The following is a 17,317-nucleotide window of genomic DNA, read 5'->3' on the forward strand; positions in this document are numbered from 1 at the left end:
TCAAAATAGAAATTTGCTTCAGTGCAGGCAGAAAGAACCAAAAATAAAACATGATTAAGTACATGGGTTAAATTCATGAATGTCATGGTATCAGTGTGTGCCATTGTGTTTAAATATTTGTAATAGTTCAATGTAACAAGCCAAAAAATGGAGACATCAGCTTCCCAGATTCTAGCGAGAAGGAAAATGCTCTCTGCTCTTGTATCTTACAGCCAGATTTTTTTTAGAAGCCTCGCTTTCCCTCCCTTCTTCTCCCCTCCCAAATGAAAAAATCCAGTTCAGTAGAAAGAGATCAGATTACTCTGGTCTGAGCATCTGACTTTAGTGGAAAACCAATTTCCTTTTAACTCCAGAAGTATTAAACTCTACTCTTGAGCTCTGACTGCTGGCTTTGCGGGGTCCGTAGTGATGAGGAAAGTGAAGAAAATAATTGCCAGCTACCAGAGCACTGCTTCTCTCATGCAGTGCCGCAAATAAAAGAGACTGGTCTCTAGGTCAGACAGAAAAATTGAATTACGGTGCATAATATGTTACTGGTGGTTTACTCAGAAACAGTAATGTATGAAAGCACATCCTGAGTGCCTCTGGTTTGTTTTCACTTGAGGAAAAACCATCCTGATCTGAAATTGAAACATATCCGTAGTTTCTTCTCACAGGTCTGATCCCAAAGGGTTGAAACCTTGCAGTGACACAGCAGAGTTGCTTGATCATGTACTGGAGCAGAAAACTAAAGCAAGGCTAACTCTTTCTTGTGTTTGGGTAGTAAGGATGGTTCACAGTCTTTCTGAATAATTTTTCAGGGGTTACAAACCAGTGGTTGTCACAGCCTATGTAAAAAGGTGCTGGTTTAGTTTTTTCCATTAAGTGCTTTATTTACTATCTTTATTTCCTCAGATGCTGCTGCTGCACACTTCTGTGGTGATGCAAGTCAAGCAGTCATGGTCTGTTACCTGAAAATTTGTCAGGACATGAACTTTTGTACCCTATCTATAGGAATTTCTTAGAGCTCTCTGAAGTATTTTAGGATATTTGTGATTATTTCAAACTGTAGAGTTCATTTCACCACTCTGCTCCCCGATTTTCATTTTCTTTTGTCATAAAAGAGATTATACCATTGTCCTACCTTTTAAAAGATATATTTCATATATATGAGTTATATATGAATTATACCATTATCCTGCCTACTTTTTCTGCCTATTTTGAAAGCTGTTCTCAGTCTGATAACTTTAAATGGAAATGCTACTTTTTTTTTTGCCTGCAGATTGTCTTCTAAAGTGAATGCTATAGAAACTGTGGATGCAGTTTGTGTGTACTTGTTTCACGAAGGTCTTAGATCAATGAAGCAGAGGGGAGGGAAAATCTTACTTCCTAATGCATTTTCATAAGTTAATCAAGGCCACATTACGCAGTGCTGATGGCATGAAGGGATTTTCCTACCTATTTGGAGAGTTATTCTGGTGAGCTGCCGTTTAAATTTGGCAGTTCATTTAAACAGTTGGAAGAAGTGGAGACATCATGACGGTTTAATACATGAATAATCTGCTCTATGAGCCAATCTATGTACGTGCAAATATAGCTCTTGGGCGAGGAGCGCAGGGGCTCGCAGCTCAGCGGGCTGTCTCCAGGCGCGGTGGTGGTGGTAGGAGGAGTGAGATCACCAGTGGGTCTGTTCACCTGTGGGGCATGCCAAGACACACTCAGTCTTCAGGTGTGCCAGTACACTGCTTTGTTGCTTTGATTTCTTTATTTTTTTACAGAGAGTGAACCTTTCCTGACATTTTCTCAAGAAGAGATTTAGCCAACTAATAACCTATGGGTACTGCCTTAGAGAGGTGCACAGGCTGTGATTTCTGCTCCCCCTGCCCCTGTTTTACTTCGCTTTTCCTTGCCTCAGGCTGTGCTGAATTTTTGAGACTTTTTCTTCCGCCCAAATAGTGCGAGGCTATTATTCTTGTAAATGGGGGCAGCTATACTAACTACAGCCAGGCAAGAGTGCGTAATGATTTTAGGAATTGTAGGCTGCTAAATATATTGCAGAGCTTTAGAATCGTAGAATCATGGAAGAGTTTTGTTTTGGAAGAGACCTTGAAGATTATGGAGTCCAACCTTTGTCCTAGCCCTGTCAACACCACTAAACCATGTCCCTCAGCACGACATCTCCCATTTCTTAAACGCCTCCAGGGATGGTGACTCAACCACCTCCCTGGGCAGCCTGTTCCAGTGCTGGATTTTATGATCTCAGAGGTCTTTTCCAGCCTCAACAATTCTGTGATTCTGTAATGCCCAACTACCCTTTCAGTAAAGAAATTCCTCCTAATATCCAGCCTGAACCTCTCCTGGCGCGACTTAAGGCCATTTCCCCTCATCCTGTCACTTGCCACTGGGGAGAACAGACCAACCCCCGCCTCGCTACAACCTCCTGTCAGGTAGCTGTAGAGACCAGTAAGGTCTCCCCTCAGTCTCCTCTTCTCCAGGCTAAAGAGCCCCAAATCCCTCGGCAGTTCCATGTACAACAGATGCTTCAAATCCTTTACCAACTTGGCAGCCGCCTCCGTACACTCTCCAGCACCTCCGTGTCCAAAGCTGGACACGGTACTCGAGGTGAGGCCTCACCAAAGCTGAAAATACATCTTCAGTTAAGTAGTAGTAAGTAGGAGTAGTAAGAAGTCATATATTTTTATGACAGAAAATATATCTTCAATTAAACAGTATCTTTTTGAGGTTGCTCATCTTTGTGTTTCTTCTGGTTTTGAGCAGGGTTACAAAAGCTCTACTGTGCGGAGCGTAGTTTGTGCTGTACCACCAAGTCCTTGTAAATAATCCTGTGTGGGATTAGTAAATGGGAGGATGAGGTAGTTTCTCAAATCTCTTTTTTAGGACACCTTCACTAGCTGGATATTAAAATATACATGTTTCTGGGGTTGTTAATGCGTGAAGATAAGGTGTTTCTGGTTTGGTATTTGGTTAGAGGTTTTTTAACCTAGCCATACTGAAGATACTGGTCTGTTTTGAGAGATCACCCCTGTTGGCTTCATGAACATTAATGAAACATCTCCTCGGAGCAGGAGACTGATTCTCCTCAATTTATAGACCGAGTAGGTGCCTCCCTGAAGCATTGCACTGCAGACACAATGGACCTGAAACATTTACAGGTGTTCAGGAAAAAACCTAGTAGCATACTTAAACTGGGATGTCATGTAAAACTGAGAGGTTGAGAATATGGTTTATTTTATTAAACATGTTTTTAAACACACCAGGAAATAGTAACCATTTGGTTCTGATTTCACAAAGTAGTACACTAAGTTTTTATTTTAATGTGAAGAAAACATGCAGAAATTTGAGATTTTTTTTTCTGCTGACTCAGACATCTTAGAGCTGAGTACTTCTTACCTTGATTTCTGCAAGGAGCACTCAAGAATGTTAAAAAATGGTCCTTGAGTAGTTGTTTTATAAAGTAGCATAAATCTAATGTTTCATTAACAGAGTAATGAATTTACAGTCTGTACTTTAAGGATTTTATTTCATGTCCATATTTAGATGAAGGTTCCCAAAATATTTCAAAATTTTGTCGTAGAAGTTCAATTTTGGTTTTTCAACCAGATTGATGTTATTCATTTTACACCATTTGAAGTGAATTTAAGACCTGCTTAAGAAAAGAAATAGGAGCAGTCTTGAGAGATAGTGTTCAGAATAAGACAGTATAAGCAGACCTGCATTTTATTTCTTCTTACATGAAGGAACATTTGAAGGGAGAATAGACAAGCATTTCCTTCTTCTATAAACCTAATTATTTCATCTTTTCTTGTAGCATTGTGGGTGATTTGAAGTAGGCATATTCACTCAGAAAGTGTTAAGAGCAGCAGACCAGTTCTTTAGGGAGGGATGGTACTTTTCTCATTCTGAGTTTTGAGATGGGTTTTTTGCTTTTGGTTTGTTTTGCGGGTTTTTTTTAGCAGTTTCCATTTCAGTAAGCGAACTACTGCAGTCAGGAACTTTTTTTTATGCTCGTCGCCATAGTGAGGAAGAACTTACGCTTCCATCGGTGCATCTGCAATGAAACGGCTCCCTCCTGAGAGTTCCCACAGCCCTCAGACACGTCTTTCTTCTTCCTAGAAATACCATGGAATGATTCAGGATGGAAGGGACCTTAAAGATCATCTCGTTCCAGCCCCTGCCACAGGCAGGGACACCTCTCTCACCAGATCGGGTTGCTCAAAGCCCCATCCAGCCTGGCCTTGAACACTTCCAGGGATGGGGCATCCACAGCTTCTCTGGGCAACCTGTTCCATTCTCGTGGCCCAGCGGCTCCTTTTCTGGGGTTGCAGCGGCAGCTGCAGCAGTTGGCCAGGCTCTGGCATATCTTCCTTCACTTGGCATCCTTCTTGTGCCATCCCTGCTACGTTTTGTCAAGCAACTGTTAGATTTTTCTTTCCAGATTTGGAAGTTCTCAAATCCTCACTGTGTAAAAAACAGAGTATATGAAGACCCGGAGGTGTTGCATCCCAGAAAGCAGTTTGCATGTAGGAGATAATTGCTATGCTGGTACTCAAGGTTTTTTTACAAGACATTTTTAAAAAGTTGCATGTTTTCTTCTTCAACCAACAGGTTCGCCATAAAATGACACAGAAGGTTTATGCAATGAAGCTACTTAGTAAATTTGAAATGATCAAGAGATCAGATTCAGCCTTTTTCTGGGAAGAAAGAGATATCATGGCCTTTGCCAACAGTCCGTGGGTGGTTCAGGTAAGGAAGATATGTAAGAGTGAAATAATAATACTATTAATAAAGCCATAAATCTTACCCAGTCTTGAGCTAGTTTTGAGTTTGCATCTAAAGTCAAATCATGGTTTGGGTTCAGATTGTATTTTTTAAGAAGTACATTATTAGCAGCAATTCCACTGAGTTTTGTTTATGTAGCTGTGCTAGAAAGTAGATTGATTTATATTTTAGTCACTACAAATGCATCACAAACCAGAATTAAACAGGTTCTTGAAACATCCACGTAGTTATTTGGAAGAATAGAGAGGTTACCTTTCCATCTAAGAAAAACTGCACAGAAGCATAGAAACAAATGTCAACATTATTTCTGTCTTTCCTCGTGTTCAAGTCAGTCGATCACAGGCGATCGGTACGGAGTGTTTTAAGTGGTTACTGTCATTCCAGCTGCAGTTTGGCAGATGGCTGAGTGAACACTCCTGCTCTCCTGCTAGACACGGGGCTGTAGCAGTGGTTTACGTGAAACCGCCTTGTGTTTAGTGGTCAGTCACTGCCCCTCAGCTCGGAAGTAATATCCTTGTAATAAACAGTTGACTTCTTGGCTGGTCGTGCACATCGTTTCTTGCACCTGTCTCGTAACAGACAGTCATTGTGTTTTTAAAGTTAATTGTGCCTTCGGGAAGAACTAGCGTTGAGTATTGCAATATGTTGTAACTGGTAAATTACACCAATTAATAAAAAGAGTAGTGAAATAGTTAGTACTTCATTTAGTTAAATAATTAATACATTTAAATGCTCTCACATATATTGCCTTGCTTCTGCATATTTAATAACTAAAGACTGGCCTCAAGCTTTCCATGTATTCTTTAAAACACTTCAGCTCGTGTGTGCACAAAAATGTTTTGCATGGCTTTATTATTTAGATATTTTGCTCTTCTGAGCATTTTCTCTGTTCTTGCCCTTATTTTCCAGAAATACTTAATCAAATAGATGAATTTTTATTCAGTTCTTTGGTTTTGTTCTAATTCTGGAATTAATTTTATTTTTTTGCACGCAGTCAAAATTAATGAGAAATGTCCAATACTCAGTTTTAAAAGAAGGTGTCACAAGCATAATATAAATGTGTGTGTATTTGTAAACAGCAAATGAATTAAAGTGTAGTTGCAGCTGTGCCTTCTCTGATGAAATATATTTGGGTAATGTGCTCCAGTGGGATAGGACATTGAGCTGGTTTTAAGAAAATGTAGGTCCTATTCTGAGAAAGAAACTGGGGCAGATCACACTACTTCTCTGTGCCTCCTTCTTTTTTTGTGAAAAGCAAGTGAAACCAGAGCTCTAGATAATTTTGAATTTGTTTTTTAAAATGAAATACCTTAAAGGCAACAGAAGTGCTGTATGAAGGCACAGTGTTGGTATTTATTACTGTATTATATTTCTACCTTTATATATGAGAATATAGAGAGCATTTTGGATTTTAAATTAGATTTTAATGACCAAATGTGTTATCATATTATGTATCGTATACACTATCCGTTTGTGAAAACAGGTAAGCGCGATCATAGAATCATAGGTCAAATCACATTAATAATGTTCCTGCCTTTCGTGACTCCTCATCCTCCACAAACAAACTCCCTGGTTTTGATTTCTTCCGTTCCTTTTTTTTCCAATAGCCTTTGAATTTTGTGTGGGTAACTTAAAGATGTGAATGATTTTAGTTTTTAGTGTAAAGGAGCAGTATATCCTAAGAAGTAAGATGAGAGACTTTCAGAGGCTTCTTCGTAGCAGCCGTCAAACATTTGATAGTGATGATTTTTGCTGGGTTGGACCATTTTCAGACTTGATGATCGCTGGGTGAAATCTGTAAAATTTCAGCAGTCTTAAGTCTGAAGTACATTTATAAGAGACACAGTTTACTTCCACTGTTGTGCCAGTAGGAAACAATACTAACTGCAACCTATACCAGACTGTTATTTTATTGTTAAGGATAAATTTCTTTGTATTGAGTTGTCTTCAGAAACATTTTTTTTTCTTTCTTATTTTAATATATGTGTTGATTTCGGACAAAATCAATAGTGACAATGTAAATATGAACAGAGATAACGATATTTATAGTATATAAAATTTAGAAACAGTCCAAGAGGCTATTCACTGTTGAGCTACTTTCAAGTCAGTACATGATTCTCCTGTTCCTGGATTCAATATTTTGCATTTTGACTCAGTGATAGTTTTTAATGCCAAGAAACATGGATATATAGAAGGCCGTATTACTAAAACAAACAGGAATTCTTTTTTACGTCATTACAAATGAAGATGAAGGTGTTTTGAAATTCAATAAATTTCAAGGAACTGTCATAATTAATAGAAGATGTATGTTTTCTGAATATAAATGTGAAGGTACTTTACATCAGTCTTGAAAACGTATTCAATCTTTAAGAAACTTCAAGATCAAGTGCTTTATTCTGTTCCTTAGCTGTCTCAGAAAAGTATAATTGCGCTTCTTTCTCTTTTTTTCTAACGTTGCAGCTATTTTGTGCCTTTCAAGATGACAAGTACTTGTACATGGTAATGGAATACATGCCAGGTGGAGATCTCGTAAACCTTATGAGCAATTACGATGTGCCTGAGAAATGGGCCAAGTTCTACACAGCCGAAGTTGTTCTGGCCCTTGATGCAATTCACTCCATGGGCTTGATACACAGAGATGTGAAGCCTGACAATATGCTTTTAGATAAATACGGGCATCTGAAGCTGGCAGATTTTGGCACTTGCATGAAAATGGATGAAGTAAGTATGCAACTGAATAATTTATCATCTCTAAAACTGTAATTTGAAAGTCATCTTCTTAGGAATTGTAATACCCAGAGGAATATTCGTTAAAAGGTTGGAAAGCTGTTCCTTGTCTCCCAGTTTTAAGTACAAGGGTACTTTTAAATAGTGTAACATTGTCTATAATAAACTGTTCTGGCACACGGAAGGAGGATGTGAACTTACCTTTCGTTATTTCTCAAAGTGTGTGTGTTTACAAGTTTCTGAGGTTGATTTTTTTTTTTTTGGCCAAATGTCTGAAAGGCTTGTGAGACAACTAGTTTTAACATTAGTAACCTTGGAACAGTTCTTAAACTGGTGTTTTTCTGTAAGTAAAATGATTTTACAGGCAAAATACAGTCCCTTTTTTTTTTTACTGTGTCTAATTGTTCTCATAGCATCCTCTAGTGGTCATTAAAATGAGGTCACAGTAAGGCAGCAGTGGTATGTGATATTCTGGTTAAAATTTGTTAACTGTTTGTCAAGATGTCGTGTATTTTAGTTGTCCAGATTTTACCATGTACAGCCAAATACACAGTTTTCTAATGAGATTGCATAAAAATATTTTCTTTTTAGCAAAATATAATACTTTATGTTATTAAAGGAGACATAAAAATAAAGCAAGTTTTGTAGTTTGCACTTTTAAAATCTTCCCTGACAATGTTATGCTGTAATGCATACATCATATTCTTCCTGTGAAAAATGACAACAGATTCTAAAAAAGGCTCTGTATGGATATGTGTTCTGATTTGTTTGGCCTTTGAAAGATTTCTGCAATAATGTTGGCAAGGATAGTCCTTTAATGTGTTCAGTTTTCCTCTGTATTGTTTAGGCAGCTCTTGGTGTAATCTCTTCAATCTACTTAATTTGCATTTCAATTATTAAGTTAATGCCTCTTCAGCTGTATCTCCAAGTACTGTCTCTGCTTAGGATTTTTTCTTTCTTCTTTCCTGTGGCAAAATATTAACTTAGTTGATCAACTACAGCTGTTTATTGAGGTTCAGTAGTCTGTTTAGTTTTGATGAATTGTATTTGTTGTTGTAAAGGCAGACAGATTATTTACCTCCACTTTGGTAATTTACTTGCCTGTATTTTAGGGGACAGCATTTAATTTAATTTAATTGAAAAAATGAAAAGTAGTGCTTGATTTCTTAAGTTAGTCCTAAAAAAATTACCTTGGTATTGAGCCAAAGGACTGTGAGTCTTAAGGGAATCTGATGTTCATCAGAAGAGGCAATTAAAAAAGCATCAAAAAGTTCATAATATAAATCTACCCAAAAAATTATGTTTCAGGGAGTCCTCTAGGGACCCCAGAAATGGATATCTTTTTTTTCTTTTTTTTTCTCTTTAATTCTTGTTGTTAAAAGAATGAAATACTAAAATGTGATTGATTGTATTATAAATGTGAGAAGTGCATGCACATTTCTCATAAAAATTTATAGTGAGCTCCGATTTGGACTGAGAATCATCAATGAACCAGTGATCTCCTAAAGAAATTAATTTTATAACAGATCTTATTTTAAGTTCTTCATGTTTCTCAGACTCAGTGGAATGGCAAAAATCTTTTATACAGGAAGCTTTAGAAGTTGAGAGGTTCTGGATTGTCTCCAAAGCTCATGCTACTTCTTGCAAAACATGAACACTTACCAGCTGTGTAAATATAATATTGATGTTGGCAGGATGATTTCTAGAAAATACATGCTTACCCGATGCTTATTTATTTTTTCTGATTTGGAGACTTTTTTGACCTTTGCTGGGGAATACAATTCAGTGTCTGCTTAAGTCTTCCAGGCCGGCCCAGACCCTTGCAGCAGAATTCCTCCTTACCAGTATGTGAAGAGAATTGCCAAGTGTTTCAGTGATCTTGTCCAGCATAAAAGGAACTGACTTATTTATATAACTCAGTTATCATGGTTTTGATGTCTGTGGGGTTTTTTGATTTTTTTAGTTACTTTAAAATCTGCAAAAAGCTGCTTATTTCTATAATTGAATCAATAATAGAGTGGGCCTCAGAAGTTTAGTAAGAATTTAGTTCCCTTTTGGTATCGAGGTATGATAAGGTAGCCCAGGGCAGGTTTCACCAAACCCTACTTTTCAGGTTTTCTGTAAGAAAAAAAGACAATAGTTGGCTGTGGTAGGTATCGTAGAGCCAAGAGCTCCTAATGTGCCAGGCTGGGTACATGGTGCTGTCTTGTGCTTAGCTTTGGGACCCCCACAGGTTTAAGAGGTATCTGGTGCAAGAAGGGATGTTTGCCATTTAGGGTTGTCACCTTGGCGCAGGCTGTGTAGCTGAAAGAAGGAACACGTTCCTCATTTTAGAACTGAACTTCTCTCTAACTGAAGCTCGTCCAAGGCTCTGTTGGATCCTTCTTGCTTCAGTCCATCGTCTGCACATTCACTGCACAAGCCCTTTCTGATCTGAGCTCTCCTAATGTTTCCCCACAAGCACTCTGCAGCTCTTATTGACTGAAATGAACTTCAGGAGGGAGTGCAAGCTTGATTCTCAGCCTTAGTTCAAGACAGGGGGTCTCAAGACAGTTCAGGTCTGATGGAGGTCCTCCTGAGGGTGAAACCCAAACTGCTTAGTTTTCAGCAATATAATAATTCTGAATGATGCTAGGAGTCACAGCAGCCTTACAGCCAAGTTGCCATAAGCTGTGAGGACATGCTGTGTGTCCTGGACAGCCTTTTTTAAAATTCTGTGCTGCACATCTCTCACATAGCTGCAGGAGATGAGTTCCAAGATCCTCCTTGATCTTTTGAGATAATGAGAAAAGTCTCCAGTAGAACATTGACCTGAGACTCCCAAAAGAGAACTTTGTACGAGAACTGCTGTAAGCTACTTCGGCATAAACCAGAGGCTTAGGGTTTGAAACACAGGAGTTACACTTTGTCCAGAGAAAACAGCACCCTTTGAATCTCTTCAGATGCTGAAGTGCAGAAGTCACTGTGCAGAATGGAGGGACTGTCCAGATGCCACATACTGCACAGAGCGACCTTACCTGTTTACTTGGCTTTGATGCCAGAGATCAGAGGATCTAGTCCGATTGTAGTATGAAGAGTATCCGGTGCTTAAAAATACACACAGAACAACACCCAACTGCTTTGAAAGAACAAGTGTGTGAACAAGAGGAACAGAAATCTGGGAATATTGTATTCGGATGGTCATGGACCAGCCTCCCCAGAGATGTGATAGGATCCCAGTTGCTGGAGGTTTCCAAGGTGCGGTCGAACGGGATGCTAGATAGTCTCATCTAGGCTCCCTTTCCCCATGACAGGTTGGGCCAGAGGATTCTTCAAGGTCCCTTCTAACCCAGGCGGTTCCACGATTCCGTGAATGCATTTTTAATTTTGTTGCTGAGACACAAAGTAGAGAGTTTTTCAGGGAGTCAGTACAACAACTGACGAACTTGAGTTTTTGCCTGCCAGTTCATGACTTCCCAGGATTCTGGTTTACTATGTGAATAAAAGCAGTTCATATTGTGTGTGAAAAGAAGTGTTGCGATTCACTATCTTAATTTTTACATGTCAATACCATTTCCAAAGCAAAATATTTGTCTTCCTTCTTTATGTACTTTGGCTTTAGTTGTTGCTACTAATATTCTGTATTAATATTTTTTTTTAATTTAAATTTTTAAACTTTGTAAGAGGACTTAGAATAGATTTCAGGTTGAGAGAATAAAAGATGAGTGTGTTTTTGATACTTCTGTAACTTCATCCAGGATTTAATTTCTTTCATCCATCTAGTCTCTCTGGAATGAATGCAGTGAATTTGATTAAAGGAAACAAAGCTTCTAAGTCTGAACCAGCATGCTGGCAGATCTGATGATGCTTCTGCGTCATTTAGCTCCTGCATTTTTAGTCTCTCATTGTGAAGCAAAGAGGATGAATAATCATACCATTTATGTTAATAAAAATCACTTTAAAAAAAACCCCCGACAACTTTGCTATTCTTTAATAATAGCTTTTCCTTTTTTTTTGTAGTAAAAACCAAGGTGTGACTATAAAAATTTGCCTATAACTTGATTTATTATCTGAAATAGACAAAACTGTTAAGTCTCTTCTTTGTAGGGCCTAGAACTCATAGATTGTCAAAATTATTCTGTAGTTTGTCCCCAAATTCAGTGAGATAAGGAGCAGTCCAGTACAGTGTGTAGCTTCACATTGAAAATAGTGATTAAAAGTAATAAAATTGATCTGGAGTAAAAAATACAGTCTTGCAAACATATTCCTCAAACCAAATATTTTGGGCTGGATATTTTATGTTTTTCTGGTTTAGTAATAGTTGAATTGTTTAAAGCCCTAGAAGTGTTTTTGACCTGTGTGACTTGGTACTGTTGCACAGACAGGTATGGTGCGCTGCGACACAGCTGTGGGAACCCCCGACTACATATCGCCCGAAGTTTTGAAATCACAAGGGGGTGATGGTTACTATGGACGGGAATGTGACTGGTGGTCTGTAGGAGTTTTCCTTTTTGAGATGCTCGTTGGTAAGTAGTCATTTCTTCTGCTAATGAAATTAGCACTGTGTCTTTACTGTGCCTTTAACTGTACTTTAGAATCATAGAATGTTTTGGGATGGAAGGGAAAGGTCATCTAATCCAACCCCTGGGCAGTGAGCAGCGATATCTTCACTAGATCAGGTTGCTCAAAGCCTCGTCCAACCTGACCTTGAATTTTTCCAGGGATGGGACTTCTGCCACCTCTGGGCAACCTGTTCCTGTGTTTTGCTACCCTCATAGTAAAAATTTCTTTCTTGTACCTAATCTAAATCTATCCTTTTTTAGTTTAAAACCATTATGCCTTGTTATGTCGCAATAGGCCTTGCTAAAAGGATTGTCTCCATCTTTCTCATAGGTCTCCTTTAAGTACTGAAAGGCTGCAGTAAGGTCCTCCCAGACCCTTCTCTTCTCCAGGCTAACACCAGCTCTCTCAACCTGCCCTCATAGGAGAGGTGCTGCAGCCCTCAGATCATTTTTTTGGCCTCCTCTGGACCTGCTCCAACAGGTCCGTGTCCCTCTTGTGCTGAGGACTCCAGAGCTGGACACGGAGTCTCACCAGAGCAGAGGGGCAGAATGATCTCTCTTGGCTGCTGTCCACACTTCTTTTGATGTAGCCCAGGATGCGATTGGCCTCCTGGGCTGTGAGCTCACATTGCTGGCTCACATCCATCTCTTTATCCACCAACACCTCCAAGTCGTTCTCTGCTGGGCTGCTCTCGATGCCTCCATTCCCCCAGCCTCTTTTGGTACTGAGGGTTGCCCTGACCCAGCTGCAGGACCTTGCACTTGGCGTTGTTGAAATTCAGGAGGTTCACATGGACCCCTTTCACCAGGTTATCTGGGTCCCTCTGAATGATGTCCCGTCCCTCTGGTTATGTCAACGGCACCACTCAGCTTGGTGTAATCTGTAAATTTGCTGAGGGCGTACTTAATCCCACTGTCTGTCATTGCTGAAGATATTAAACAGCACAGGTCTTGATGTGGATCCCTGAGGGACACCACTTGTCACTCCATCTGGACATCGAGCCATGACCACTACCCTCTGGGTGCAACCATCTGACCAATTCGTCATCCACCAAATGGTCCACCCATCAAATCCATCTCTCTGCAATTTAGAGAGAAGGATGTTGTGAGGGGCCATGCCAGAGCCATTACAGGAGTCCAGACAGATGACATCTGTAGCTCTTCCCTTGTCCACTGACGTAGTCGCTGCATCGTGGAAAGCCACTGGGTTGGTCAGGCAGGACTTGCCGTTGGTGAAGCCATGCTGGCTGTCTCGTATCACCTTCCTGTGCTCCATGTGCCTTAGCAGAGCTTCAGTAGGATCTGCTCCACGATCCTCCCAGGCACAGAGATGAGGTAGTTCCCTCTTTTGTACCGTTTTTAAAGATGGGTGTAATCTTTCCCTTCTTCCAGTCCTCAGGGACTTCCTCTGGCTGCTGGGCTTTGCTGCTGGGGGGCTCGTTGTACCTCTGACAGTTGCTTCTGACTTTTGGCTGATGCTGATGCCTCATTCCTTTTCTCTTTGCTCCGTCCCTCTTAGGCTGCGACAGCTGTTTGCGTGCTTGCTCAGTGATTAGTTCCCTGGCTCAGTTCAGCTTAAAACTAATTCTTAGAATAGTTTTAACTGGGGTCAACTACTTCCTTCACCATCTCATGAACGTTTGTGCCACCCCAGGGGCAGTGCTGAGTTTTCAGGGGTGCAAAGATGGAAACGGAGTAGGCAGGGCAGGACTGCCCTTTTTTTTTCTTTTTTTCTTTTTTTTTTTTCTTTTGGACATCTGTGTCTGTCCATCTCTTCCTCATCCCCCCATTTTCTTTCACAAGCATTATCAGTGGCTGAAGTGAAAATGACTGTGGAGGGTATGGCTTGATTCTTTCTTTTCTGCTTGAGTCAGGATTTTCCAGTAAAATACACTGGAGTGCTATGGCAACAAACGTAGACTATAATCTCTTAAGGACGTGAGTCATTTGCATCTTAAAATACAGTGAGGATCAGTATTATAGTCTGGTAGCAAAATAATGGTTATAGAAAGATGGAATTGAGCATATAATTATTAAAAATCCAAATCAGCATGTTCTGGGAATATTGCCGATTTGATGTTTCTGGTATCGTGAGCTAGGAAAGACATTTGGAGATACAATTTTATTTTAACCCCTGTATCTTTCAGAATTAAGGCATTTTGACTTTTAAAAAGCATATTTTATAATTAATAGTCTCTCATAAACAATTTTAGCAATAAAAATTCTTCAGTTACTAAAATATTGGACGTAGATGTGCAGAATATTTTCTCAGAACATTTATTTGTCTTCCCTCTTGTATCTTAAGAGGGAGAATTCTCCCCATTTCATTCTTGTAATGAAAACATTTTTTTCAAGTGAAATCTTTCTCACTTTCTCTGTATCCCGCACATAGGTAGAAAGTATCTATTTTTGTTTGTGTTTACATGTCAGATTCTTCCCCCTGGTCTTCTAAAATTCTATACTTTAAAGAAGTCACAGAAAGTGATCTGTTGTTCTGATTTTAATAAAGACACGGTACCAGTGAAAAAGATACTAGTTTTTATTGTGCGGTCAATGAAAAGCTGAGATGTTGGTGACAGGATAAATCCTGACATCAGTTTGATGACGTTAGGTAATTTGGTGGTGTGGCTTAAGAGGGAGGTGGCAGCAAATGTCAGTGATCCCCCCCTCCAATGTACTGGTATGACAACCTCACCAATTTACTAAAAGGTGTACTAATTTCTTATTTTGTCATGAAACGACAGGAAGAGGCTAAAGGTAGGATTGTTGTGTTTATATTCTTTGTAAAAGCCCAGTGGGTTTTGTCTGTTGGTGTGTTTGCACGTTTTTGTCATGTGCCTGGCTTCTGAAATTTTCAGTACGTTGTTGGAAGCGGTCAGGTGAGCGTGCTGGCCGCACTGCCTGGGGATCCCTGCCGGCACGCAGGGTGCCAGGACGGAGGAAAGAGCTTCGTTGATGCCTTTGATTGTTCCCTTCTCTATTAAACACGTGGATTAGTTGTGAGAAAGGATTTATGTGCAAGCTACAGCCTTGGTTACGGCCCCAGCCCATTCGTATTTTCAGAATGGTGTCAGTTAACATGAACATCAGTTACCTTTATCATTACTGATTCTTTCTAGTTGTCACAATTTTACGTTTCTTGCGAAGAAACTAGGCTTAACTACAGCCTGTCCTGAAAAGCTCTGGATGAGAAAGGTCTATGGTTTTAAAAGCCGCCTGCCTGTTTTAATATGAGCACCCAAGCTAATATAATTTATCAGTCAACAAGATTTATTAATATGGGTTTAGCAGTGCAGTAACACACTGCGAAGGCTCCTGCTCCGAGCTCACTTGCCTCAGGCAGCTCCAAGGGTAGGCAGGGTAGAGCTGCATGTCTGCAAAGGGCTTTGGGGAGCTTCAGAGGGTTTTTTCCAACCAATGTGCATTAGCAAGTCTTCAAGGAGTTTCAGCCCGTTAAACCCTTGCAAGCACTTAAGGATGGGGATTTATGTGAGTGCCAGCCATCCTGTAAATTAAAAAACACAGTAGTGGTCTTCAGGTAGAACAAAAGTTGGAATTTTCTGGGCAAAATTTTGTTAGTGGTATGCCAGATTGAAAATTGTTTGGTTAGCAATGCAGGCATTTTAGGGAAGGAGTATTTTTAGGAGCATCCATTATTTTGTACCCTACATTCCTTTTTTTTTTTTCTTTTATTGTTGTGTTTTGTAATAAAAACTTGTTTAGGTAAAATTGTGTGCAGACTTTTCTTTATATCTTTTGTCTTTTTCAACGTGAATCTGACTTGAATGTGACTCAGAATCACAGTCTATTATTTTATTTTCAGGCGATACTCCTTTTTATGCGGACTCACTAGTAGGAACATACAGTAAAATTATGGATCATAAGAACTCATTACATTTCCCAGATGATGTGGAAATCTCGAAGCATGCAAAGAACCTTATCTGTGCCTTTTTAACTGATAGGTAAGTGCAAGTATTATTCTGGTACTGTTTTTATTTTGAGTGGTATTAGCCCATGTACGTTGCAAAAATTAATTCGTTTCACTACTTCTCCTTACCTCTGTTCAGATCTATTCTGCAAAATCTCCTGCTCTCTAGTTTTTTTCAGGGGGTGTTTTTTTCCAAGTGTTGTGTTTTCTATGAGCAGTTCTGACAGGTCTTGTTAACAACACAGTTTGTGCCAGACAAATCCTTCCAGTTGTGGTGTATTGTACAGTAACCATCACAGAATCATTGAGCCTGGAAAAGACCTCTGAGATCATCAAGTCCAGCCTATGATCCAACACCACCACATGGGCCAGACCAGGGCACTAAGTGCCACATCCAGCCTCTCCTTAAACCCCTCCAGGGACGGTGACTCCACCACTTCCCTGGGCAGTGCATCCCAGTGCCTGAGCACCCTCTCCGTGAGGAAGTGTTTCCTGAGATCCAACCCAAACCTCCCCTGACGCAGTTTCAGGCCGTGCCCTTTCGACCTGTCACTGGTTGCCCGGGAGAAGAGCCCGAACCCACCTGACTGCATCCTCCCTGCAGGCAGTTGTAGAGAGTGATAAGGTCCCTCAAATCATCTGTAAGGCTGGAAGTGATTTGGAAGCTCCAAGGCAGGAACTGAATTGTTATGCTCAGTGTCTAAGCAGGTGCTACTTAAAAAAATAAAAGCAAATACTTTTATGAAAATAAGCATGTGCTTACTGAGTTTGTTTAAGTTTCCTTAAAATATTTGAATTTTTCATTTGCTCTATTGTATTAATTGACACATATATCTAACAAACCAGCAAGGATATTATTTTGGCCATAAGTAGACCCTAGATGTCTCCCTTTGTGGAACTGAGCCATTTATCGATATCCAGCTGTGTAAGCTTGTTCTTGACCTCAGCGCTTACATTTGCTTTAGTTGCAGAGAGCAGAGATCATCTTCAGTTTCTCCGATTTAAAAGAACATTGCAGGTCCGTAGTTAACTCGGGGTCGGTGATGCCTTCTTGGCTTTCCTTTGGTCACCTGAACTTTGATGCAGCACAGCCTTTACAGAAAAAGGAAAAAAGAATAGCTTATAATGGTTTTTCCATTCAAAGAGACATTGTTTGCTCTGTTAAGCAAGATCGCGGTTACTCCGGAAGGATGTGCTTTAACAGCGTTTTTCACCCTTAGTAGCTGAAGAGCAGAGAGAAAATACGAGTAGAATTCAATAATGTAAATGTGGCGAGGTGTACTTCCACTACGTGTGTCCGTCTTCCTGTTTATGTGTAATACAGCCCTCGAGTGATTTATTT

The 17,317-nt window shown here is 39.9% G+C and overlaps 1 protein-coding gene across 1 annotated transcript in view; it reads left to right on the plus strand.

Annotated features, from left to right (window-relative positions):
- The window catches only part of ROCK2 (Rho-associated, coiled-coil containing protein kinase 2), a 59,465-nt gene that overhangs the window by 15,179 nt on the left and 26,969 nt on the right, over positions 1 to 17,317 (plus strand). The window contains 4 exon segments of the mRNA XM_009870045.1: positions 4,606 to 4,743; positions 7,240 to 7,500; positions 11,867 to 12,011; positions 15,871 to 16,009. Coding sequence (XP_009868347.1) covers positions 4,606 to 4,743; positions 7,240 to 7,500; positions 11,867 to 12,011; positions 15,871 to 16,009 — 683 coding nt within the window.

The sequence above is a fragment of the Apaloderma vittatum genome, unplaced genomic scaffold, assembly GCF_000703405.1.
Source record: "Apaloderma vittatum isolate BGI_N311 unplaced genomic scaffold, ASM70340v1 scaffold13480, whole genome shotgun sequence".
In the NCBI taxonomy this organism is placed as follows: domain Eukaryota; kingdom Metazoa; phylum Chordata; class Aves; order Trogoniformes; family Trogonidae; genus Apaloderma; species Apaloderma vittatum.